Source organism: Panthera pardus, unplaced genomic scaffold (assembly GCF_024362965.1).
Source record: "Panthera pardus isolate Hobbes unplaced genomic scaffold, ASM2436296v1 HiC_scaffold_1, whole genome shotgun sequence".
NCBI lineage: Eukaryota > Metazoa > Chordata > Mammalia > Carnivora > Felidae > Panthera > Panthera pardus.
The window spans coordinates 12,849,246-12,875,809 of record NW_026526654.1 but is presented as its reverse complement, the minus strand read 5'-3'; the positions used below and the strand labels follow the sequence as shown (position 1 = coordinate 12,875,809).

Sequence of the window (26,564 nt, the reverse complement as noted above, 5' to 3'; positions counted from 1 at the left end):
AAAGAACTCCTTTGGGAGGAAAAAGCAAAATTAAAAAAGAATATTTTAAAGGGTAGGCAAGTTAGACAAGACTAGAATATTACACATTTATGCCAGATATCACCTTACCACGAAAGATATTGAACCAAATAGTAGATCTGTATAATCATTTTTTGTCTACTAATTTTTTTTCCTAGATATGTTCTATAAACTTTGTTCTGTCTACATAGTTACACCAACTTCTTAATTAAACTGCTTGAACTGACTGCTCTGATAGTTGAGAGTGATTGTCATCAGTGAAATTAAGCTGATCACATTTGCACAAAATACTGGATTTCGCGTGCACACACACGCGCGCGCGCACGTAATCATGCTGTGAAATAACCATGCACGTTTGGACTTTTGTGCCTAAGAGGCTTTATTTTCAGAGTGTTCTTTCCTTCCTGCCTGTGGCCACCTGTGCTTGGACTTGCTGATGGACCGTCCATTTCTTTAGCGTCTCTGTGGTTCTGTGCTTTCTCCATTGCTGCACCATTTTGCATTCCCGCTATCTCTGTATGTCACTGCTTCCCTGACGATGTCTCAGCCATTTCATTCTGGAGGCATGTGACTTATCTGTGCCTTTCAACTCTATCATTAATCCCTTAATCTTCTGGCTAGCTGCCTATCTTCGCTGTCAGCTCTACTCTGGACTATAACTTCCAGTATATTCCAGAGGCTTCAAAGGGGCTAATCTTTTGATCCAATGAGAATAAAAATCTATCTTTTTCTTAGTTTGGAGCTTCAGTGTTTTTTTTTTTTTTTTCTAATTATACATGTAGAAACCCTAGAGAAATGTTCATGATAAATCCTTTTTTCAGAACCTCGGGTATGTGATAATGATCTGAATTTTGTTTTGATGATAAGAAAATACAAGATTGTAGCCTAGTACAAAAAGTAAACTTCTTAAAACTTCAGAAGCCAGAGTCTGGATGCGCCAGACCAAAATTTGATGCAACGATGAGCAGTAGGTGGGGCCAGGCCTTAAGTCTGAACATTGTGTAAATAATTATTATAAAATGGTGTTGTTAGAACTATGATAGAGAACTTACAATCTAAGGAAAATGGGATGGGATTGTGGGGTTTTGTGTTGCACGAGGCATCCCACCAGTGGTGCCACTGCTCTGGGGCAGGAAGACCGTGCGGGCCACAGGGAATTTCATTTCATGCCTTGGGAACAATCAAGTGGCCGCTGGATTCATAAGCTTAGAAAATACATTTCAGGGGTACCTGGGGGGCTCAGTCGGTTGAGCGTCTGACTCTTGATTTTGGCTCGGGTCATGATCTCATGGTTTGTCAGTTTGAGCCCCGTGTTGGGCTCCGTGCTGGCAGTGCAGAGCCAGCTTGGGATTCTCTCTCTCTCTCTCTCTCTCTCTGCCCCTCCTCTGCTCTCTCTCTCTCTCAAAATAAATAAATAAACTCAAAAAAATACATTTGAATATAGTTAGGTGTTCAACTGATTTCCAGAAGGGCAAAGTCTTCCTAAAATAGATCAAGTGCCATGTATTTACTTAATTTAAGTTCCTGTCTTAAAGGTGGCCATAAATCTCAGAGTTATATAGCTGTTTGCCTCCAGGACTCTCTTGGGGAACACAACATCTGTGTGATGAAATGTCAACTCATGGCACTTTTGTGTTAATAACAAATTAATGTTTGTAATATAAAACATTTATGAAAATATGTAAAACTTTTCTTGGAATTTTTTTTAAGGAAACACTATATAACACATAATATAGCCCCCAAGGACACATTCTCAGAAAGGCATGGAATTAGGGAGACGAGGGGAGCTTCAGTTCTGGAATTAACTCTTCACGTTGCTAGGGATCAAAGCCTGAGTCACCGCTATCCTCTAATGTAACTGAACATTTTTGTGTGTCCTCAGTCCCCATTCCCTCATTTGTAAAATCATGATTCTTATTGTAGGTTTTTATTAGTTTTCACGTACCGAGGTATTAACAGATTATTATTTATACTTTTCCATTTTTTTTTTTTTTACGTGTCCAAATCAGAGTCAGGCTCTAATGTTGACCTATGTGGACTTGAGAAGCGTTGGCCTGATTCTGTGTCCAACATGTTTTCAGGTAACAGCTGGGTGGTTGTGTCCCCTAAATAAGTGTGAGGCTCGGGGAAGTGTGTGACGCCTACTTCAAATTTCTTCCTTTCAGAAAGGATCCGGTTTTTGTATGTGGTCTGTCCATGTGTTGCCTATTAGGTTGTAGCTTGAATAACAGAAGGAAAACCAGAGAATAAGCGTGGTCTGGTTGGGTCATGCAGAAAAGTTAAGGGGAGGCAGAGAGAGAGAGGGAGAGGAGGAGGAGGAGGGGGAAGAAGAGGAGGAAGAGAGATCATTTGGGTTTTGCTGTTTGTTTTTACTACGTGTCGAGTCCAGACTGATGGAAGATGTACTTATTCAGTGATCTCTGTCATTTACTTCATCATTCCAGTTTCTGGCTAAACCAGTGTTCTATTGTTGTTGTTTTAGGGAGTTTTGGGTTGAAGAGAGATGACTTTTATGATCCACGACACTAGTTGCTTGTGTATTTGATGACTGTCAACAGGCTGGAAAACAGCCCAGACTAACCCCACTGCCGCAGACGTGAGCTTCAGGAGAGCAGGGCACCAGACCTTGGTTTGGAGGCTGACCACATGGCACCTTAGGACAAAAGCCCATTTGTCTCTAGTGTCTCTCCGTCAGAGGCACCACTTCCAGGGACAACATTTTGAAATCTCCCTGCAGCTTAACTCATTTTTACCCTTGCCGCTGACGTTTTTGGCCTTCTCTTCACATTTGGTAACGAATCCTTAAACAAAGAACATCACGAATCACACGTAAACGCTCAATATGGGGTTTGGCTAAGTCAGACGTGGACACCAGGAAAAGGCTGCTCTTTCAAGAATGATTTCCACCATGCATGCCTTATATTGCCTTGGTGTTTCAAGGAACAGAAGTGTCCTTGGTACCTTGGGGACAAGCTGAGGTACTTACCACTCACCAGTGTAACTTCACCGGTGTGCATAATATTGGATTTCCAAAAATGTTTAAGACACACACTGCAAATTGGTGAATCCAAACTAAATTATTCCACGTGCAGGGACATTAAATACTGTCGATTTTGTGTTTGGCGGGCAGTCCTTCCATGGGAAGACCTAACATCGCTAGATAGATTTGTCTGGCGGCTTCTGCAGTCATCAGCATCCCGGGAAGGGGCGGGCTCCCTCAGTTTTGTTGAATGTTGAAGCCTCTGGCAAGTACTGAAATTGGAATTGATAATTTCCTAGGGGGCGGCATTAATCTCTCTGCCTTAATGCGTCACACGGTACATATTTTTCTACATGAGCTTCTCTGGGGACAACAGTTATAAATGCTTAATGGGGCATATGTCTGAGTATAGAAAAGAAAAATGTAATGATTAATGAGACTCCAAAAGGAAGTAAGTGGTTGAAATAGGAACCTGGGAAACAGCAGGATAGGTGGGTCTAGGGACAGCTAAGAGCCTGTGGTTAATTTGAGGCTGAGTTGAAAATTGTAAAAACTGGTGTCCATGGTGCTGACCAGACTAGCTCTGTGTGACCAGAAACGATACCTATGAAATCAAAATTATTCTGCTGAGATTGTTACGGGAACTAAAGTGTGTAGACGTTTAGCACATTGGAGAAAAAATTTCTAAATGAATATTATGCAGATAAGAAGACTTAATTATGTCCCAAAGTTGTTCCCTTTCTACCTCAGAATTATCGAAAAACACAAATGGGAGTTATATAAATAAAGTTACGTGACGTTAGATTCTCCGTAAATATAGCTTTATAAAACTTAATTGTAATAAAATGTACGTGGCTTAAGAAGGTTATAAAGTTCAAGACGTTACAACAGGGGGATGATGACTTTTTAATTGTGGTAAAATACATCTTAAATAAAACGTCTCATTTTAACTATTTAAAAAAATAATATTTATTCATTTTTGAGAGACAGAGTATGAGCAGTGGAGGGGCAGAGGGAGAGGGAGACACAGAATCTGAAAGAGGCTGCAGGCTCTGAGCTGTCAGCACAGAGCTTGATGCGGGGCTCCAACTCACGGACTGTTGGATCATGACCTGAGCTGAAGTTGGACACTTGACCGACTGACTGCTTTAAAGTGTATAGTTTAGTGGCAGTGAGCACCTTCACAGTGTTGTGCATCCATCAGGACCATCTCGTTCCTGGACATTTTCACTGCCCCCCCCCCCGCCCCGGCCAAATGGGAACCATACCCATTAAGCAGTCACCCTCCATTTACCCCTCCCCAACCCTAATAACTGCTAATCTGCTTCCCATCTCCGTGGGTTTCCTATTGCTGATATTTCAAGTAAGTGAAATCACCCAGTATGTGGCCTGTTGTCTGGTTGTTTTCACTTAGCCTAACACTTTTAAGGTTAATTTGTGTTGTACGTGTAGCACTTCATTCCTGTTCATGGACGAATACTATTCCATGCTGTAGGTATAATCACTTGGTTTATCCATCAGTCATTTGAGGGACATTTGAGTTGTTTCCACCTTTTGGCTGTTGTGAATAGCCCTGCTATAAACGTTCATGAACAAGTAGCTGTTCAAGTACCTGTTTTCAGCTCTTTTGGGTTTGTACCTAGGAGTAGGAAGGTTAGCATGGCAATCCGTATTTAACATCTTGAAGAACCATCAGAGTTACATTGCCACTTGCAATGTGGGTGGGTTCCAGTTTCTCCACATCCTTGCCGACGCTTGATATTCTTATTTTTAAAATTTACTGTAGTCATACTAGTGAGTGTGAAGTGGTACCATTGTGGTTTTCATTTGATTTGTGTTTCCCTAATGATTAATGATGTTCAGCATTTTTATGTGCTTCGTGGTCATGTGTGTATATCGTCTCTGGAGGAGCGTCCACTTAAATCTTTTAACGTTTGTTCTCCGTATTTATGGGTCTGCTGGCTTAATTTTTTTATATGTTGTGAATAATGGTTCAACTTCATGCTTTTGTAGGTGGCCATCCAATTGTCCCCGCAAACACATTTGTTGAAGAGACGATTCCTTCCCCCATTGAATGATGTGGAATAGTCATTGACAATCTGTTAAACATCTGTGTATGGGTTTACGGGTTATGGATTCTCAATTCTATTTCATTGGTCAGTACATCTATCCTATGCCAGTACCGCACTGTTTTGATTACTGTAGTGTTTTATTACGGGTTGAAATCAGAAAACGTGAGGCATCCAACTTTCTTTTTCTTTTCTCTCATTCTTTTTCAAGATTGTTTTGGCTATTCAGGGCCCCCTGTAATTCCATGTGAATTTTAGGATCAGCTTTCCATGTTTTCAAAAAAAGGGGCATTGGGGTTTTCATAGGGATATATCACGGCTTCCTTGATATGAAGAATGTCCTGGGAAATGAAGGAGAAACGTGCCATCTCATGGCACACAAGAATTTTTGTTTCTGGAGAGCATTTTTGTTCTCACTGATGTTAGCTGCTGTAGGTAGACTTACCAAAGAATAGTTATTATTTAGTATCCAGGATTTTGAAACGTTAGCACCTCATTATTTTAACAGTACTGTCGCACCTTTTTTTCATTTTCTAATCTTTTAGTGTGAAACAGAACGCACAGTAAAATTTGGCAATAAAGGTGCACCTGTGATTTATCAAAAGTGAATTTCATGGAATCACCACCGAGCAAACAAAGTAGACCATTGTCTGTACCCCCGAATGCAAGGTTACTTTATCATTTGAAAAGTACTGTGATTTTCTACGTTAGCCAAATAAAGGAACAGCAATGATATGCAATAGATACAGAACTGCTGTAAACCAGTAAGAAAACATACTAAAATCCACTATAAAATATTGGATAGGAGACTGGGGAGCCACAGAAAAGGATCTCCCAGTGACTAATACTTGCGTAAGGATTCTCAACCTTAAAACTCATGAGGGTGCTGTGAATGAAAACCACGTGGAGAGAGGTCGTCCTCCCCATAAGTATGGCTCCATTAAATAGCCAGTATCCAGCATTGATGAGAACGTGGAACAATTTGAACATGGTGTATTGCTGGTGGGAGTGTAAAATGGTATAACCCACTTGTGAAAGCTCTGACAATGCCTAGTACATTCAAATCCGTGCATCCTTTGTATTCTAGCACCCCCACTTCCGGGTATGTGCCCTGTAAAAATGAACACATTATTTTACAAAAAGACTTGTGCAAGAATGTTGGGAACAGCTATATTCATAATCGACCAAACCTGGAAACATTCCGGTGGTAGACATTTTATTCTTTCATACATTGCCTATTCTTGGACCAATTCTCAAGTGTTTTCATTTGTGATAGCTTTAAGGTACCTGGTGTCTTTCCGTGTAATACTTCACTCTATTTTTAGCTCATTGAAAAATTAAAGCATTGAAAAAAAAAATTGTTGAGCCTTTCCAGTTTTCTTCAGGGAGTCTGTTGCTCCAATTTGTTGAGGCTGGCAGAGCAAACTTTGCTCATATGAAATTTCACTTTTTTAAAATTTTTTTGACGTTTATTTATTTTTGAGACAGAGAGAGACAGAGCATGAACGGGGGAGGGTCAGAGAGAGAGGGAGACACAGACTCTGAAGCAGGCTCCAGGCTCTGAGCTGTCAGCACAGAGCCCGATGCGGGGCTCGAACTCCCGGACCGTGAGATCATGACCTGAGCCGAAGTCGTACGCTTAACCGACTGAGCCACCCAGGCGCCCCGAAATTTCACTTTTGAAATGAGTTTAAAACTCAAGAATATCTGTGAGACACTTGGAATTCACAAAATACCCTGCACTCAGTGTTATGTCTGCCAGTTACCTGGTGAGGAAGACTGGAGGGAAAATAAGAAAGAATAAAAGACTACATCTACCCAACTACCAATAAATCAAGGATTAGCCTAGGATGCTTTCTACTGCTCTCTTCTGTCTGAGTTTATCTTTAGGTCGTGGTCAGTGGCATAAATACTCAGGTATTTCTCTCCCCTTTGCCTTATTTTTTTTCTTTTTTTTTAAGATTTAGTTTTTTGAAACTGGCTTGTCATGATTTATTTTTATTCAAGTAAAAGTAACATACAATGTGATATTAGCTTCAGGTATACAATGTAATGATGCAACAATTCTGTGTGTTATTCCAGGGCTCCTCAGGGGACGGTAGTCTTACTGCCCTTCCCCTATTTTGCTCGCCCCCCACCATTCCCCTTTACCTTACTTTTAAAAGAGGGTAAATATTTGTTTTACTTTTCATTTCAAGTAAATCACATTTTAGTAACTTTGAAGGATGTTTTTTATATTATTGTTTCTTTTTTTTTTCTTTACTGCCCTAAGAGGTAAAGAGATTCTAGATTAGTAGCAACGTCAATTGTGTACCTCATGTTTTTACCATTTTTTTTTTTTACCATTTTTTACCATAAGATGTAAAGAGAATTCTAGATTAGTAGCAATGTCAATTATGTACGTCATTTGTTTTACCATTTTTGGAAGATGAATCCTTTTTTTTTTTAAGCTAAGGCTACTTCTAAAATTTGAACTATAAAGCCCATTTTGAAGTGATGTGTTGTAAATTGAGAGGATTATAGAGAGAAAATAAAAAGCAAAGCATGTATTTATATTGTGTACATTCTGGATTTACTATACCTCCATCGCAGTCTGAACAAATAGGGTGCAGTTAACTGTGTGTGGTTGTAAAACCGTCACTTTGGGTCTGTTCTGGAATATTCAGAGAGGTCATGATTTAGGATTGGTTTAGGTACAGAGGCCACTCCTCATTCCTGCCAGGCATATAAGCACAGTAATATATGTTGAAATTCTACAGAACAGGTGAGTTTGATAGAAGCCTTTTTTTTTTTTTTTTTTAATACTTTTTCAGCTCCTTGCCAGTGATGGCCTTGAAGGCGGGGAAGGGAGGAAAGGGGTTACAAGCAACATTTGAAGAGAGAAATGGCAAATCATTTTCCAAAAAGAGTCACCATATCCAACCAGTGTTCGAGAACTACAAATCCTTCTAATATACAATAATTGCTTGTTTGCCTTCTGTCTTCATGTGTTGTTGCCCACAACATTATAAACTGTATGAAAGCAGGATTTATTCTGTTCTTTTCTTTGCTATACCTCCAACTCCTGAAACAGTGCTTAGCGCATAAAAGACACACACTGGACATTTGTTGCATTAGTCACAGCCGCACAAGTGGGTTAGGTGGGGCTTTGAATCAGCCTGGCCATGGTGATCTTGGATCTCAGTCTCACAACTTCCAGATTTTAATCAGATCCAGTTTTGACCAAGTTTAGTAGGAAAGCAGAACTCTTAAACTAATTGCAAAGTAAAACAAAAACACAAAGGAAAAAAACAACAACAACAAAAACTCGTTGCAAAGTAATACGAAATTAGCCTTAACTACCAGAAGCCCAGTAGGTCAGTATGACTGAGGTGGTCCTCAGTGCACGTGATTGATTTGTCTGTAGTTCTCTTGCTAAGCCTAGAACCGGAACTCATCCCTGACCACCTGGGTCTCCTCTTCCAGGAGAGTGGCTGGTGGCATTCTTGAATGTCTTGTTGATGTGGGTTGTTGCAGGATTTTTCACCACAATACCCGGGGTTCGTTGTCTCGCCGCTTCGAAGAAGGAAGAGGGGGACACAGAATGAGCAGCGGGCAGAAGTTTATTAAAAGTGTAAGATCAGAAGGGAAGAGTAGTAGCAAAGCTCTCTTTTCTGAGAGGGGACATTGGAAAGTGAATGCGGAGGACTGTAGGGGAGGGTCCTTGTTTTATAAGGTTCTGGTCAGCCCTCCCCCTCCCCCATCCCTTCCCCCTTGGTCCTTTTCAGGCTCTACCCTTACTGGCTGGATCGCTCTAGGTGCTGGGTTGTCCATTCCTGATGGGCTCATTTCCATCGTAGGAGGGGTGGTCTCTGGCCATACTTAGGTCTTTCATCAAATTCCCGAAGGAACCCTGGGGGAGAGTAGGTGGGGTCTGTTCCATTGTTAAGAGGAACCTTAAGCCTGAAGGGGTTTGCTGTGGCCACACACCCCCAGCATTGTTCCCAAATAGGTGTTTTTCCCCACCCAGGGACCTCAGGTCCTAATCTTTCCCTCTCTGCCTACTGGATCCTATCTTCTATCATAGGTAGACCTGATCCAAATCAGAAGCAACCACTTAATGTGTGACTGAGCGCCTCCCCTGAATATAGAACCCAAGCAGGTCCTCAAGGCGAGCTTCAGAACCTACTAAACCCTCTTCAGATAGCTGTGGGCTGGGGTGCAAATAGGCCAGCCAGCCCTTTGGATGCTGATTTCCACTGCTTCCCACCCTTCCCAGTATCATAATCATCAAGGTACTTTGACCTTAAAAACATATACATAATTGGGCGCTTCCTGATTTTAAGAATCTGGTGACAGAACCGGGGGATTAATTTATTTTTAAGTTCTGGGAGACGTTCTAAGCATAATGAGGGTTGAGCATCATTGCCCCAGACTTGGACTCCAGCACCACCTGAGGCCTCCCCATTGACTCGGACCTTGACCTCTCAGATCGCCCCCTAAACCAAGATTCAGCTCAGACAGGTTTGGCTAAGTATTCATTTATTGAGAATAAATAGTGTGTTCTGAGGGTTCCCGTGGTTCAAGCAGTGCCAGGGGCCACGTTCTCAATGACCAATTAATGGGAAAGGATCTGCTGTGAGTTCTTAACATTGCCATGAATTCTCTTGTTCCAAGTCAGGTGTTTGGAGGTAATTTTCCAAGATTATAAAATCCTAGCACTTTGTCTCAAAGTGAATTTGGGTGGCCATCTGCACCAGAATCTCCTGGAGTGTGTGTTTGAAATGCAGAGTTTTGGATCCCATCCCTGGATGCCTGAATCAGTATCTGGACATAGGACTAGGGCATGATTCTGAAGGGTTGGGGAGACATGGCCCTAAGTCTTTCTGGGGGGAGAAAAGTGTTAACTTTACCAATGGGCTATTGCCCTCCAGAGGTCACAGCACCTGAACAGATGGACAGAATGCCTGTGGTAGTACAGTTTCATGGTAGACGTTGACAGAGAAGAAGTGATAATGAAAAGTAGGTTGAGAATCACTGAACTAGAAAAATCTAAAAAAAAAACAAAAAACAAACTCAAGTCCTTGTTAGACATCCTAAAATTTGAGTTCTACTTAGGGCGGGGAATCCTTCCTGCTGTGCAAGCAGACATGCCTGTGGGGTTAATAACCTAATCTCTCTGTTCCTGCTTTCTGCTTCCCTTCCTTGTTGACATATTGATAAGATAAACCTTTTAAAACATTTCTTAGAAGACTATCGATTGTTATGGAAATTCTCACATCTACCTTTTTGGAAGTCTTTAAAATTTATTTTTTAATTTTTTTTAATGTTTGTTTATTTTTGAGACAGGGACAGACAGAGCATGAGCGGGGGAGGGGCAGAGACAGAGAGGGAGACACAGAATGCAAAGCAGGTTCCAGGCTCCGAGCCATCAGCACAGAGCCCGATGCGGGGCTCGAACTCACAGACCGAGAGATGATGACCTGAGCCGATGTCCGACGCTGAACCAATGGAGCCATCCAGGCTCCCCAACCTTTTTGGAAGTCTTAAATTGATGTGTTTACCATCCTTTCAGGGGCAAAAGGACACTGCCTTGATTTTTTGTGGTCATTCTTTGTAACTTTTTATTTAGAAATTAAATTAAACTCGCAGAAGAGTTGAGCAAAGAAATAAAAAACTCCTGTACACCTCCCCACCCCCCCAACCAAGCCTGCCACTTGCTGACATTTATCACCTAAGAGTTGTCTTTTCCTCTCTCTAGAAAATGCTTTCACTGGACTTACAACACAACTAGAACCCCAGATTATAGTGTGTTTCATTTATCCTTCCCTCTGTTGATTTAAAAAAAAAATTAAACGATATTTATTTTTGAAAGACAGAGACAGAGCACGAGCAGGGGAGGGGCAGAGAGATAGGGAGACACAGAATCAGAAGCAGACTCCAGGCTCCTAGCTGTCACCACAAAGCCTGATGTGGGCCTTGAACCCACGAACTGTGAGATCATGACCTGAGCCGAAGTCGGACGCTCAACCCACTGAGCCACCCAGGCATTGATTTTACACATAAAATCTTTGTGAGTATAGACCCGCTCTCATCATGAAAATCACATGAGCATTGATTGCTGCTGCAGTGAGGTATCCATATCAGTTCACAGGATCCCCAAAGCAGTTACTGTCCCCAGTTGCTGTCCAGTAACCATCCTAAATGTGATGTGTGGCATCCACCCAGATAAGTCACAGTAATAGCTGGAGACTTGGAACAAGTGCTAATTACCAGCTGAACTCTTGGGCTTGGGGATTGTTGGTGATGGTGGGGACGTGGAGTGGGGACAGCCTACGCATATTCAAGTAAAGCTCCTTAGCAAAATTTTATGATGTCTTTTCATCCATTTTTTACCCCTACAGCTGAAGATTTAAAGACCGAATGTGTCTTTTTAAATATCAAATCATGCCCTGCACACAGACATCTCGGCGGAGCTCTGTGGCAGCTTGATGACGAAGCCACAAATATACAATAAATGCTGAATCAGTTCCAAGCGGCGACACTATAAAAGGAAGCCTCAGCTTCATTATTCTGTTTGGTCCCCAGATGGCTGTTTTTCCTCAGGCTGTTTTCCTGCGGATTTTATTGTCACAGAAAGACACTGCCATTTCACTTGACTGGCGATTGGAATCTTGTTATTACGAGGCTGCCGTGAACGTGTACCTTTGGGGAGAAAGTATTTTAACCTACATTTGGTAGGTTTACCCAAAAGGAGTAATGGGAGGGCCTGAAAATGGATTTTGACTCGTGTCTTGGTTTTGGAATTTCTCTATCCTGCTTGCTGTTCTTGGCCTGTCAGACCCCAAGTACTTAGAAAAGTGCTCCGCTATGTTGGCATTGGAAAAATGGACCCTCTCCTCTTTTGAAATTCTTTGTGATGAAATAATCAGGATGCAAGTAGCATTTTCTTCATTATATCTTAGCATCTAAGTTCTTTACAATGTCTGGTTTTAACCCTTCGCAGAGACCTAGAATTTAGCTCACTCTACCATTTGTGTGTGTGTTTATATGAAAACATGTTTATTTTGTCAATAGCTGAGTCCCCACCTTGGTCTCCACGGGCAACCCGCTTAGCGTGCAGCCCGTGGTTTGAATTCAGGGCTGTAAATCAGCCCGTTGGGACAATAGCTCAAATTCTATGCAGGGAGAAAAACCATGCTCAAATGGTCCCCACCTCTTGTCTCCGTAGGCTGATGTGTGGCCCAAACGAGAGGGGTGGGACTTCCTTGTCTGTAACTGTGGCACAAAGTTCTGGAGCTCGTGGGTGTTGTGCCTGCCTCATCCTGGACCTTCTTGGCCCCCCTCCTTCTTGACCTTGGGCTTCCCCCACCCCGTGGCGGGCTGAGTTTACCTTCCTAGCCCCTGAGAGCCCACTGTTAAATTTTCAGGAATTTGCCAGTTGGTTGTACACCAGGGAAACAAAGCCTATAGAAAAGTGAAAGCATACAAACTTACAGTTAGGTAGATGGCAATAAAACCAAGGGTAACACGCAACACTCATCACTTCCTAACTAGTTCACTTAGGCCCTCGAAGTCACGTTTGTGTCTTGCGGTGAGTGCTGGAAGTGCCCCCCAATCATGTGCTGTCTCATGTGTCACATCTTTTTCCAACCCTGGGTTCGGTGACTTCTTGTTGGGGGCCTGAGATGAGAGAATTACACCACGAAAGTCGGCGTCATTTACTGTCTTACTGATCGTCTAGAATTAAGAAGTTTTGGAGGATGTGTTCATTCAGGGCTACACTTACAAATACGTTATGTCAGGGGCACCCAGGTGGCTCAGTCAGTTAAGCATCCAACTTCGGCTCAGGTCATGATCTCATGATTCCTGAGTTTGAGCCCCGCGTTGGGCTCTGTGCTGACAGCCCAGAGCCTGGAGCCTGCTTTGGATTCTGTGTCTCCCTCTCTCTCTGCCCATCTACTGCTCATGCTCTATCTCTGTGTCTCTCAAAAATAAAAATTAAAAAATTAAAAATAAATGTGTTTTGTCAGCACCAAAAATGTGACAAAATATGATACATTGTCTAAAAACCCTGGTCTTACTTCCACAGATGTTTCTCAGGTCCTTGATAAGTGAGTGACATCTGATATACTTCAGGGGAGTCAGCGAACTTTCTGGAAAGGGCCAGATAGAAAATATGTCAGACTTTACAGGCCACATAAAGTCTATGTTGCCCAGTCTTCTTGGATTTTTTGGTTGTTTTTTTTTTATTTTTTATTTCTTTTCTTATGTATGCCTTGAAAATGTAAAAATCATTTTTAATTTAAAGTCTTACAAAATCCACAGCTGGATTTGGCCTGCCAGCCATAGTTTTACATCCCCCCCCCCCCCCAGCTCTACTCACCTGTGTCAGTGAGAATATCTACCCAAATGTCAAGGTCATATGCACTAATTATAGCCACAGACTGGCTGTGGATATAACAGTTCAACAAAAAGCATCAAAATTATTCTGTGAGATCAATTGGCTATATGGCATTTACAACATTGAGCGGGTTACACAGCCTTTGTATCAGTAAAATGTGTAGTAAACACATAAAGGCATATCTGTCTGTCCAGCTTTCCATCCCTCCTTCCCTCCATCCATCCCTCCCTCCATCACTCTATCCATCCTTCCCTCCCTTCATCCATCCATCCCTGCATCCCTGCATCCCTGCATCCATCCATCCATCCATCCATCCATCCATCCATCCATCCCTCCCTCCACCCACCCATTCCTCCCTGCCTCCCTCCCTCCCTCCATCCCTGCATCCATCCAGATCTCCATCCCCATCCATCCCAGCACACCGGTGTGGCTCCCCCTGCCTCTTGATTACTCATCCATGTTCTACACCCTACAGACTGTCCTCCCTGGATGTGGTGTCTGTGCTCTATAGACCACCCCCCCACCCATGCCATGTAGCTCAGACTCCCGCTGTGTCCCCGCCTGCCTAGTGTGTTCTCTATCTTCCACAACAAAGCTGTGCACGCTCACTGTTGTGACTGCCACCCCACTGCCTGATCATGAATCTGCTTTCAGAATGCATCTATTTTTTTAAATGGTTATTTTTGAGAGAGAGAGGGAGCGAGAGAGAAAGTGTGAGTGTGAGTGGGGCGGGAGGGGGATGGGTCATAGGATCTGAAGTTGGCCCTGCGCTGGCAGCACAGAGCCCGATGTGGGGCTTGAACTCATGAACCATGAGATCATGACCTGAGCCGAAGTAGGATGCTTAACCGACTGAGCCGCTTAGGCACCCTGCATCCAGTACTTACACAGAGGGTGGGAGCAAGAGACCCCTTCGGGCCTTTGTGTTGCCCTCCAGCAGCCGCTGTAACAGATATGCTGTAGACCAGGGCCTTAAACAACAGACACTTATTCCTCACGGTTCTGGAGGCCAGAAAGTCCAAGATCAAGGTGCCAGCAGACGTGGCCGCTGCTGAGGGCAGCTTCCTCATTTATGGATGGCCTCCTTTCTCACTGTGTCCCCACAGGACAGAGAGGGTGAGCTGTGGTCTCTTCGTACCGGAATAAGGGCACTAATCCCACCAGGAGGTCTCGGTCCTCATTACCTCCCTCATTCCCATCTCATCAGCCCCCGGGGGCCCCCTTCCTGATGTGTTCACCTTGGGGGGTGAGGCTTCAACACAGGAATTCAGGAAGGACACACACATTCAGCCCATATTATGCTTAGCTCATGAATCTTTTCAAATCCTTTGCTTGAAACCCTGTCATCTACTTTGTTGCCCACAAACTGGTGTCCAAATCCTGTAGGGTGTAGTCTCCTCTGTGGCACGGTCTTCCGAGCTGTCCACTCCCCAGGTCACGGTCCTCACGGCCTCCTGCCTTATCCTTTTCACCCCTTTCATGGTTGGCACATCACACACGCATCCTCTGGGTGAATGCTGCAAGGTTGGGGTTCTTCATGTCCTACGCTTACATTCGACGTTTAAAAATCAGAAGGTTTTGAGAAAATTGAGAACAAACCTTAAGTTATGGATTCTAAAGTCTGTTATTATGGGGTTTTGTGACTTAGAATAATTATACTAACAGGAATCCTTTGGAGATCGGTACCCAGTGCCGGGGGCACAATGAATATGCCGTACTGTCGTCCCCTTTCCATTCTCTCAGGGCCCCCATGACCTGAGTCCAGTGACTGTCCGTTATTTTGATCTGACAGGACACGGAGGCACAGAGGATTCAGTCGCTCTCCCATTGGGGCCAGGCCCCAGAGCCAAGTCTGTGGAACCCCAAGGCCAGGGTGTCACCGGCTCCTATTATGTGTAACTCACTACACATGTGCAAGGTGGATTCGATTCAAGAAATCTGATGGCGTTTTACACATGTCATAAGTGATATAATCTGCCTCCTACTGTATTTGTAGTTCAAGAGCTTGGCTGTAGAAGCTGTAAAAGCACTCTATAGACATTAGTTAATTCAAGATGAATACGTACATTTGTTAAAAAAATGAACATTCAGGTAAAAGTGCTATTCATCTTCTGAAGAAAGCATTGATACACATGTTGAATTCACTTTCTGTTGTCGGCAATGGGCTTTTCAAAATTAAGGGTAAGAAGGGGCGCTGGGGTGGCTCCGTCGGTTAAGTGTCTGACCCTTGATTTCGGCTCAGGTCATGATCTCACGATTCCTGAGTTCAAGGAACATCGGGCTCTGCGCTGATGGTACAGAACAGAGCCTGCTTGGGATCTTCTCTCTCTGCCTCTCCCCTATTCATCCATCCATTCATTCATTCATTCTCTCTCTCTCTCTCTCTCTTTCTCAAAAGTAAATAAATTAACATTTAAAAATTCTTAAAAATTAAGGGTAAGAAGATGTGAGGGAACAGAAAGTGTCCGTTTACAATTCGTGTGCACAGAGAGAGCCAGGAACGGGGGGCAAAAGGACATCTGTTGTGCCAGGCGGGACCGCTCCTAGAAATACAGAGAGGACAGGAAAGGCAATACCTTCCTAGATGTTGTCCTGGTGGCCGAGGGGCAGGATGCCCAAGGAAGTAAATGGATGCCCCACGTGCTGTCAGGTTACTCTCGATCCCGTGAGACAGCCATCTTGTGCAAGTTGTGTTGTAAAAAACTACCCACATTTGGAGAATTTGTCTTACGAGGAGAATTAAATTCTTCACTGGAGAAAGAGCATCCCAAGAGGAAGCCATTTGGAAGATGAACAGGTGTGGACGTTCTCCTACTAAGGATGCTATCAGGGTGCGGACGGGCATCAGCAGGTACAGATCCAAGAAGCCACATGTGACCGCTGTGGACCGAGCACAGGAATGTGTCTGAGTTCCCTGGGAAGAGACATTTGGACAAAGGCACTCTGATTTCAGGAAGGGCTGTCTGGAGGGCACGCGGGGCTGGGTGTGGATGGCCTCTGCTGTCACCATCTTACCCTCATTTTGGACAGGCTTTTCTGCTTCCCTGTTCACCTCCAGTGCACATGCCATTAAAGGGATGGCCTTTCTGGAGAGGGGACTGCTGGAGTAGCCATGTCCACCAGGACCCGTGGCACCCCTTCTGACGTGCAGCTAGCTTTGGGGAAGATGGGGACATGCTGGGGATTGGAACACATTAAAGAATTGGGGTGCCATAGCAAAGAAGGTACATTCAGGTAGCACTCCAGAATGCCAAGAAACTTCATGGAAAGAGAGTGTGTTCAGTGAGGCACGAGTTTGAATCTGAGCCATTTCATTCAGTTCTATGTTACAATAGAAAAAAAAGAGTCACTGTTGCTTTAATTATAGTTTTTGTGGAAAATGCACTAACGGCTTTTTATTGAGACTGTGATACTGCTGTTAACTGTGGAAACCACGAGAGTGCTTTGGGGAGCTGATGAGCCTTTCTGCGAGGCTGGCCCTGGAGCCAGTGGAAGAAGCAGAGGTCTCCTTATGCCCCGGGAATTCCTTGTACTAATGAATTCACCTTTGCTGTTAAATGGAAACACAGGTCACCTTCCAACTGTGCATTTAGTGTGATAATTGGTATATATTTTGACCTATTTGGCATTATTCTTTTTTAATTTTTTTAATGTTTTATTTTTGAGAGAGAGACAGACAGACAGAGTGCGAGCAGGGGAGAGGCAGAGAGAGAGGGAGACACAGAATCCAAAGCAGGCTCCAGGCTCCGAGCTGTCAGCACAGAGCCCGACATGGGGCTCGAACCCACAGACCACAAGATCATGACCTGAGCCGAAGCCAGACGCTTAACTGACTGAGCCACCCAGGCACCCCCGGCATTAGTAATTTAGATAGAAATGGCCTTGTCCCATAGTGCTTCTGGGAATGATGGGTACACTACTGTCACATGAAAGGAGGTTTAACATGCAAAGTATAAACTTTATTTTAAACCAATGGGTCCTAACGAGATTAAAAAATAAAGTTAACTGAACTGGCCCATGTACCCCAATGTTCATAGCACCACTATCAACAATAGCCAAAGTACGGCTTTGTTAGAGCCCAGATGTCCATCCCCTGGTGAATACATAAAGAAGATGTGGTGTATATATGCAATGGAGTATTACTTGGCGATCGAAAAGAATGAAATCTTGCCATTTGCAACAACATGGATGGAACTCGAATGTATTGTGCTGAATGAAATGTCAGTCAGAGAAAGATAAATATCACGTGATTTCACTCATATGTGGGATTCAAGCAACACAACAGATGAATGTAGGGGAAGGGAAGGAAAAATAAGATAAAAACAGAGAAGGAGGCAAACCATAAGAGACTCTTAAACACAGAGAACAAACGGAGGGTTGCTGGAAGGGGCGTGGGGGGGGGGTGGGCTAGATGGGTGACGGGCCCTGAGGAGGGCACCTGTTGGCAGGAGCCCTGGGTGTCGTTGGAAATGATGAATCACGGGGTTCTGCTCCTGAAACCAAGGCTACTCTGTATGTTGACTAACTTGAATTGAAGTAAATACAATTTTTTTTTTAGAAAAAGTGTTCCTTTTTCTGAATAATTTGCACAGCTGTGATAGGAAATTATACGGACAAATAGAGGATTAAGTTTGAATGTGCAGTTAGATGCCCTCAGCCCTCCATACACGAAGTTGAGGTCAGACGGCGATCAATGTGTCTTCTTTCGCTTTTGTGGCTGTTTGCAGTTTAGAGCTGAACGAACCGCTACAGGTTTTGTATTCACGGGGTGGATAAAAGACGTGCTCTAACCGCCTTCTCCTCTTTCCGTCCTGCAGCGCTCCGGCTCCTGAAGGAGGGCGCGGATCCACACACCCCCGTTTCCTCAGGAGGGTCCCTGCTCCATCTGGTGAGAACCGTATGGCCTGGGCAGGCCTGGGGGGATGCAGGGGGGAGACTCAGTCCTGGGTTCCAAACTCAGTTGCCAAATGCACACGTGCCAGAGGCTGGTCAACACATGATGTTTCCAAATGATCAGGCTCAGATATTGACCTGCAGTGTTTACTTCTGCACTGACGTTTGTAATTAATCTTTGATACATGGAGTCAGAACTCCTGCCCTCAAGAAGATGCTGTAGAAAAAGAAGTAGATGGTATTGTATCCATTGGAGACTCCTAGGCAATCATTCTCTTGCTTCTACAAGTTGCCTTTATTGCTGCCGTGAACTTTCTCGATACTCTGCTGGTGACCAGGTTCACATAAATGTGAATAAAGCTTACCTACATTCTTTTGGGGACCAAGCAGTGAATAAGTCAATCAACAAATAAATAATTGCATGAACACAAGAATATTAGGTTCCTGTGCAAGAAATTGTTACTGATTCAGGTAAAAATTAAGTGAAAGGTTTCAATTTACTGGTCTTCAAGACTTCATTTTGGAAAATATCAAAATTAACATAACGTGAAAACCCTCACTTAGGATCATCTACCAAGGTCAGAGATCAGCTGTATTTCTTCGCGGTACTGTGAACTATGTGAAAGAAGGCGATACATCAAACAGCCGGAAGCTTCAGGACTCGGCACGGGTTCTCAGCCTTGACTGCACGTTAGAATCACCCGGGAGCTGTAAAAGGCCGACACCCGCCTCCCAACCGTAGCCCCATGTCTGGAGATTCTGACTTAGTTTTTCTGGGATGTAGCGATTCTGGGCTCCCCCGGCTGATTCTAATTTACAGCCTAGGCTGAGAACCGGTGCATACAAGAGAAACTTGTACCCACAGAAGACTCAGGATATCTGGGATACAGACAATCCTCTTATGCACTCAGCAGCATGGAAAAATAACTCAGACTGTTGATAGGTGACAGTCTGTAGAAGAAAGGTAAACTGTTTCTCTCCAGCGTTGGTTGAGACAGATGTCTAGATTACTTTTTCCTTCTCTGCAGTGTTTTGGTCTTGAAATCTCTCCATCTTATACTCAGATCATTACGTGGCTTGTGTGATGTTTCTGTGGGGCCCTGCCTCATTAATCCCTGGGTCCCGGGTCTGATGGTGATGATAATCCTAGGCCAGGGACGTGCTGCTAACAGCTTTCTGTAGACAAGCATCCTCCCCTTGGCCGATACGATTATCTCTCTACCAGGAGGTGCAGTGATCAGCATGTTCAAAAGAGACCAGGCCAGGCTCTACGCTCTTTCCTCGGGAGTGTCTACCCCTGTCTCTATGTCCCCCATCAAAAGATGATCGGGAGAGGATAAGATCCCAGGCCAGATGCTTCTGGTCTTTTCCTCTCCTATGTAACTTCATGTACACTTACTCCTTTTATTAAATTTGAGGAGATGCCGAAGCTCACGGAGACTCATTTTTCCCATCTGTGAAATGGGCAGATTATCTGGGCTCTTGTGCTCAGAGTATTTGTTGTGATGTGTACCTACCGCTGCATGCGTCGTGATGATCAAATAGATACCAAAATAACTTTTAAGCCACGACGTGCCTCTGATATGTTAGATATTGATCAACATATACATTATATTGTATTATTTATGATGCATTTTCATATGAATTAATTTTTCATTCTCAGTGTGGTTGGGAATATGCCTCTATTACCTTCCTAGTTGGAATGAGAAAACAGGAGAATGAAACACTTTGGCCAGAGTCACATAGTAGCAGACAGTACAGAGCTTCCCCTCTGGCCTCTGAGGACAAATACAACATTCTTGTCGTGTGTTTTCCAATGACACCTGCAACCTGTTCGTTTAAGTTTTCAGAGAACACACCGTTATTCTAATCCGAGTGCTGGAAGACCTGTTCTGCGAACAAATCACGTCAATGCATTGTTAATATTGCCAAGAATGCATTATTACTGAGTGTGTGTCTTTGTGAGAGAGAGAAAGAAACAGCCACTTCTTTATATATGTTATGCACTTGAGGGTAACGAGCCCATGAAAGTGCATCCTAGCCTTCGGCAAATCAACGGTTGCTTTCTGGACATCTGACACACAGCCAGATGCCATTGTCTCCCTTCCCCCGGACCACGGCCACCCTCTCTTAAACCATCATCCCTTCCCTGGGTAGGGAGCATCATCTCTCCTCTCCCCAACCCTCCTCGCCTACCCTGAAGTCCGTTCCCATGCAGAAGCCCGATCAGCGTCACTCATCCATCCGAATATCCCAGACGCTTTCCTTCCCGCTCCAAGAAAAACCCAAAGTCCTACGTAGAGCCATCCCGTGACCTGCTCCACTGTGGCCCCGCCCCAGCTACTCCCCTCTTGTTCTCGTGGCTCCTTGCTGTGCCCACCATGTTCACAGGTGCTCCCTGCTCCAGTCCTTTCTACTTGGAACATTGCTCCGCAGGTGTCCACGCAGCCCATGCCTTCATTTGCTTGGGTCTCTATTCAGAAGTCCTCTAACACAACAGGCTCCCCTGGCTTGCCCTGGAGGATGTAGCAGCCTGCCGTCACGACTCCACGACCAACCTGACTTTCAACTGACTGCTGGTTTCTTTCTGGTGCCACCAAACAGACTACGGACCCGACGATAATGTTCTGTTTATTAGACTGTGTGCTCCCTGAGAGCAGGCACTGGGCATATTCTCCTCAGCCTATTTTATCTGCTGGGCCTGGGGGGTGCCCAGCACGCAGACGACGCTCAGTAGGTTTGTTGAGTAGGAAAGTTGATGCGTTAACTACTTAATTAATAACTGATGCTGTGATAGGTATTAGGGGTGCGAAGGCTCAGAACACATTCTGTGCCCCTATGGAGTTTAGTTTTCTGAGGGAGAGAGAAAAACAAACACCGATTGGAGAAGACCCAGAATACGGGTAAACAGAAAACAGTGAAAGAGAAAGATAAGGAGGCCACGCCTGCCTGGGGAGAACATTCGGACACCTTTGTCCACCCTCCTGATCAGACTTAATTACCCTTTTATCGAAGATCTCCTAGCGCACCGTCCTGGATTCTAGCAATCTTGTCATGATGGCTTCTCATTAATGGATGATATGCCTTTTCTCTCTGCTAGCCTGAATTTTCAAAACCTGTGACTGTCTTAGATACTTTCATGTCCTTGGCGTGTGATGTATAGGAAATACTCAATCCATTATCCGTGAATGAACGAATGCATGCATGCATGCATGCCTGGGCTCCAAGGACGTGAGGATCTCTTTGGCTAATGTGAAGTTAGTTATTTGAGGCCCAGGTCACAGAGTATAAAGATTCAGAAATGGTGGAATCAGAAGGAAAAAAGAAAGGAGAGGATTAAAGCGATAAGATAGAGGGAAACGCTGCATCAACTTCGCACTCAGTGCACGTATGTAGCGTTTCTCTACCGTGAGGCACGGCTGTGAGCCTCAGATAAAGGGCAGGCGCAGGAGGAGTGCGCATGAGAAAGCCCGGTGACAGCTAACCGGCTACGGGCATGGTGCTGAGTCCCCTTTTGCTGGGGTTCCCGAGTAAATAAAAGCAAATGAAAAATTGCAGGTTGCCAGAGGGAGAAAATTACAGGGTTTCAACATGCCGTAGGTATTGAAAAAGGCAATTTAGGCATCTGAAATGTCAACTGAGCCTGTCTGCTCTTTGCCCCACCTTGGGGGCATCCTGCGTTAGGAAGCCTGATGTGTTATCAGCACTGAAGCTCTAATTATAGATGCTCAGATCAACGTCTTTGGGGAAAAAAGGCAGCATATGTTTGTGTGGGCCACCGAGAATAAGCTGCGGAGATTGTTGAGATTTCCGGAGTTTTGTTCGTTTAACTTAGTTAACGCTGAGTGAACTCATTCCAAGTGTAGATTTCGGTACATTTCTCTCAGAAGTGCCAGGAGAACTTTGATGCTGGAGATGAACAAATGCCATTGGATTACAGGTAAACATTTGCGAAGAAGGTTTTAGTGTATTTTATCATATAAAATCTTTAGTTTTATCTAATTTTCACACTTTCAACCAATGCCTCCCATTAGCTTGTTTACCTGCCCTTCATTAAATAATTCACATATCAAACATATGGCAGGTGTCAACTCCTGTGAGAGACAGGGGGGAAATATTGACAGCAGGTAACTGGATCTGCACCCCAGGCATTTAGTCTTGGGAGGGCAAATAGATGAAAACTCAGATTTAACTCCGGAGTGGCTCAGTCGCTTAAACGTCTGACTCCTGATTTCGGCTCAGGGTCATGGTCTCAGAGTTTGTGAATTAGACTCCCACATTGGTCTCTGTGTTGACGGTTCAGAGTCTGCTTGGGATTCTCTCTCTCCCTCTCTCTCTGCCCTCCCCTGCTCATATTCTCTCTCACTCAAAATAAATGAATAAACTTAAAAAAATAAATTATGATATTTATGGATTCGGAAACAGAATCACATAGGTTTTGCTGAAATACTGTCCAGGGTTTTATGTTCTGACCGCTAATAAATGAGCTCTTGAGAAGGAGCTCAGGATGGTAACCAAACCCTCTTGAATGGGGTATGAAATCCAAATTCTTTTAATGTGACAGCAGCAGACCCCAGTGAAGCTTAAGTGAAATATGTTAGAAATGGGCAATACTTTCTTTGACCTGGTGGATTCTAGTTTGACATGAAGACAGGTCTTTGCATGGTGGACATCAGGTAGCTATCAAAAATACTGAGCCACAGCAGATATGGAAATCTGTTCATGACATATTGGTAAATATCAAAAGTATGTTAGAGTGTAGTGTATTTAGTACAGTAAGGTAGATAGATGAGACGAGGGAAAGAGAGAAACGTTTTCAAAAGCAGAGAAAATCTTGATGGCTAGAGAAAAATTTTTAACAGTGACTCAGGTTGGGGAAAGGAGACAAAGTCTTTTCATTTTTACTCTGTCTTTTTACATATTGCTCGATCATTTACAATAATCAGCATGTATCTTTCACACAATAGAAGAAATTAATCAAAGTGGTTATGGCTGCATTTTTATTAGAAGCTTAAATTTTAATCACTTCCTGCTCTTACGAGAAAGTCTGGTGTCTGAATTGGCTGTTCATTGGACTTCACTATACACGTCTTTCAAGCTTCAGGAGCTGGGAGAAGCAGTAGTAATTAGAAAATAACCACAGTAGCAGCTTTTCAACATCTTAGTATCTTTTAAATTGAGGACAAAATAGTGTATTTTGAAAAGAGTCACAGGCCAGCTGTTGTTGGTCTTTTCCTCTCCTATGTAACTTCATGTACACTTATTCCTTTCATTAAATTTGAGGAGATGCTGAAGCTCATGGAGACTCATTTTTCCCATCTGTGAAATGGGCATATATCTGGGCTCTTGTGCTCAGAGTATTTGTTGTGATGTGTATATTAGGACTGTGGAGGAAACGTCTAAAGAAATATTTCATTTTATTTTAAAGTTTATTTACTTCTTTTGAGAGGGTGGTGCAGAGAGAGAGAGGGAGAGAGAGAATTTCAGGCAGGCTCCGCACTGTCAGCACAGAGCCTGGTGCAGGGCTCGATCTCACGAACCGTGAGATTGTGACCTGAGCCAAATTCCAGAGTCAGACGCTTAATCAGCTGAGACACCCAGGCGCCCCAAGAAAGATTTTATTTTAAAACTGATTTAGGTATTAAAGAGCAAACATGGTGGATAGATATGTGGAAGTTGTCTACACTTTCCCTGCCTACCCACTCCGGAGCGTCTGGGCATCCACCAGGTTACTCTACCCTCCTTTGCTTTCCTGGAAGGTATAAGGGGAAAGCTGTAAGGCCAAATGCTGGCAAGAAATGAATTATAGCAGAAGAAAATGTGCCCTCTCCAGGGACTGTCCCTGGGAGTTTCTTGGGTGATGGGGAACAGGGGACATTGATACAGGATGGTACAGCAGGAAGCAGAGGCAATTGAATGAGCAAGATGGACCCAAGTGATCATGTCATTGAGGAGGAGAGTCTAGCCATTCTGCAGTCTGAGGACAATGCTAGAAAGTGCTAGAAGTAGAGTTTCTGTTGCCTGGAAACCATGACTCCTTTAAATTTTTCCAAGGATGTAATTAATTCAATTAAAAAAAAATTTTTTTTAACGTTTATTTATTTTTGAGACAGAGAGAGACAGAGCATGAACAGGGGAGGGTCAGAGAGAGAGGGAGACACAGAATCTGAAACAGGCTCCAGGCTCTGAGCAGTCAGCACAGAGCCCGACGCGGGGCTCGAACCCACATACCGCGAGATCGTGACCTGAGCCGAAGTCGGACACTTAACCGACTGAGCTACCCAGGCGCCCCTAATTCAATTTTTTTTAAATGTTTTACTTATTTTTGAGAGACAGAGAGAGACTGAGCGTGAGCAGGGGAGGAGCAGAGAGAGGGAGACACAGAATCCGAAGCAGGCTCCAGGCTCTGAGCTGTCAGTACAGAGCCCGACGCAGGGCTTGAACTCATGAGCAGTGAAATCATGACCTGAGCCAAAGTAGGATGTTTAACCGACTGAGCCACACTGGTGCCCCAAAAGTCAAATTTGTGGCCCAACTTTGCATGGTAAAATCCAACATTTCTTTTGTCTGTGAGAATCATGTTATCCATAACTGGAAAGTCTGAGTCCAGCATTTTTTATCATTCATAGAGTATCCATCTGAATCTTGAATGAAAATCTTAACCTTGATCTATACTGCGGGTATATTTTTATTTGGATTGCCTGCGTGCATGGCTTAGGGGGTAAAAGTGCACATTGTGGCATTTCTCAGAAGGTCACCAGAAACTGAAGGGAGTGAGTTTTCATTTTTGAGCGAATGTACCCCACAGGACTGGTTCATTCAAAAATTCTAAAAAATTCTGTAGTAAAGTTACCAGTGAGATTTTTGTTTTGTTATTTTGTTTTGTTTCTGCAATAATAGAACCCAGTTTATAATGAATCAGAATCTTGCATGACAGGGTGAAGGCAGATGGGTGAGGAATTCTTTACAGATGTCTTTGATCTGTGAGCCCTTCTGAGAAAAATCCCAGCCAACCAGTATGGAGAGCACTGGGACAGAGCCTTCCCAACTGGAACTTGGATGTTGCACCCAGAAAGGTTTTCCCTGAGGTATCAGCTTGAAACTCTTCTGCTTAGAAAGGCCTTCCATGCCAAATGATGTGTAATTCCCCAAAGAGCTATTTTCATTCCTCCTCCAGATTGTTCATGCTGTTTCCTACTTTGGGGTGCTTCTCTGAGATGGCCCCACAGCTCACTGGACTTCCCCATCATACTTCTCTTTTGACTGCATTACCCTCTTGAATTTGGCTATTGACTAGGGACAGTATCTAGTTCATAGACCAACTCTGGCATGGCACCACCCTGGGGGTATGGTAGATCTTCAGTGAATAATTAATCAATTATGATTAATGTCTCAGCCCACCTTCCCCCACAATCCTTCAAGACTCAGATCCTGTGCTGAGTACCCCATATTGGAGTACTATTCCAGTTCTATTCAGGCTGTTGGTAGCCCCCACCGTGACTCTATAGAATGCTCTGAACACCCTCAATCTCATTTAAGTGGGTTGTCTGGTACTGTGTTATTAAACATTAAATGTTTAATTAAATTACATTAAACAAGTGTAGTTACTATGTCATTAAACATTACATGTACATTTCCAAGCACAGTACCCGGAATAGAGTGTTGCCTAACAAAATCTTGGTGATCCAAAGTGAAGCAAACCAATATTGCAGCCGAAGGGGCAGAGTTTACATTCACTTAAAAGGATAAAAGTTTGATTAGGATTTAAAATTTTCTGGAAATGCATCAATGGTACATCTGAATCTCTTTAGAAATAGCCGGTTTTATAATTAGAGTTTGGTTCAATTGGCTGGAAGATATGTGTGTTTGGAAGGCAGGTGGCAATAATAATAACCATAATTCAACTTTAGATGTTCTGGGTCATTTCTGTATGGCAAGGTAATCTGCAGTACAAGTATTTACCAGGGAGAAGATACAGATCTTTTTTGACTTACGATGGGGTTATGTCTGGATAAACCACGCAAATTGAAAATATCGTTAAGTCAAAATGCATTTGATACGTCTAACCTACTGAACATTATAGCTGAGTCTAGCCTGCCTTAAATGTGCTCAGACCATGGACATTAGCCTACAGTTGGGCAAAAATCATTGAACGCAAAGCTCATTTCCTAATAAAATGTTGACTACCTCCTGTAATTTATTGAATTCTCTACTGAAAACG

The 26,564-nt window shown here is 43.6% G+C and overlaps 1 protein-coding gene across 3 annotated transcripts in view; it reads left to right on the top strand.

Annotated features, from left to right (window-relative positions):
- Positions 1-26,564, top strand: part of MYO16 (myosin XVI) — a 609,969-nt gene that overhangs the window by 175,016 nt on the left and 408,389 nt on the right. For all 3 annotated transcript variants that reach the window (XM_053889237.1, XM_053889213.1, XM_053889198.1), the window contains exon 3: positions 18,268-18,338. In XM_053889237.1, coding sequence (XP_053745212.1) covers positions 18,268-18,338 — 71 coding nt within the window. The remainder of the gene's footprint in view (positions 1-18,267; positions 18,339-26,564) is intronic.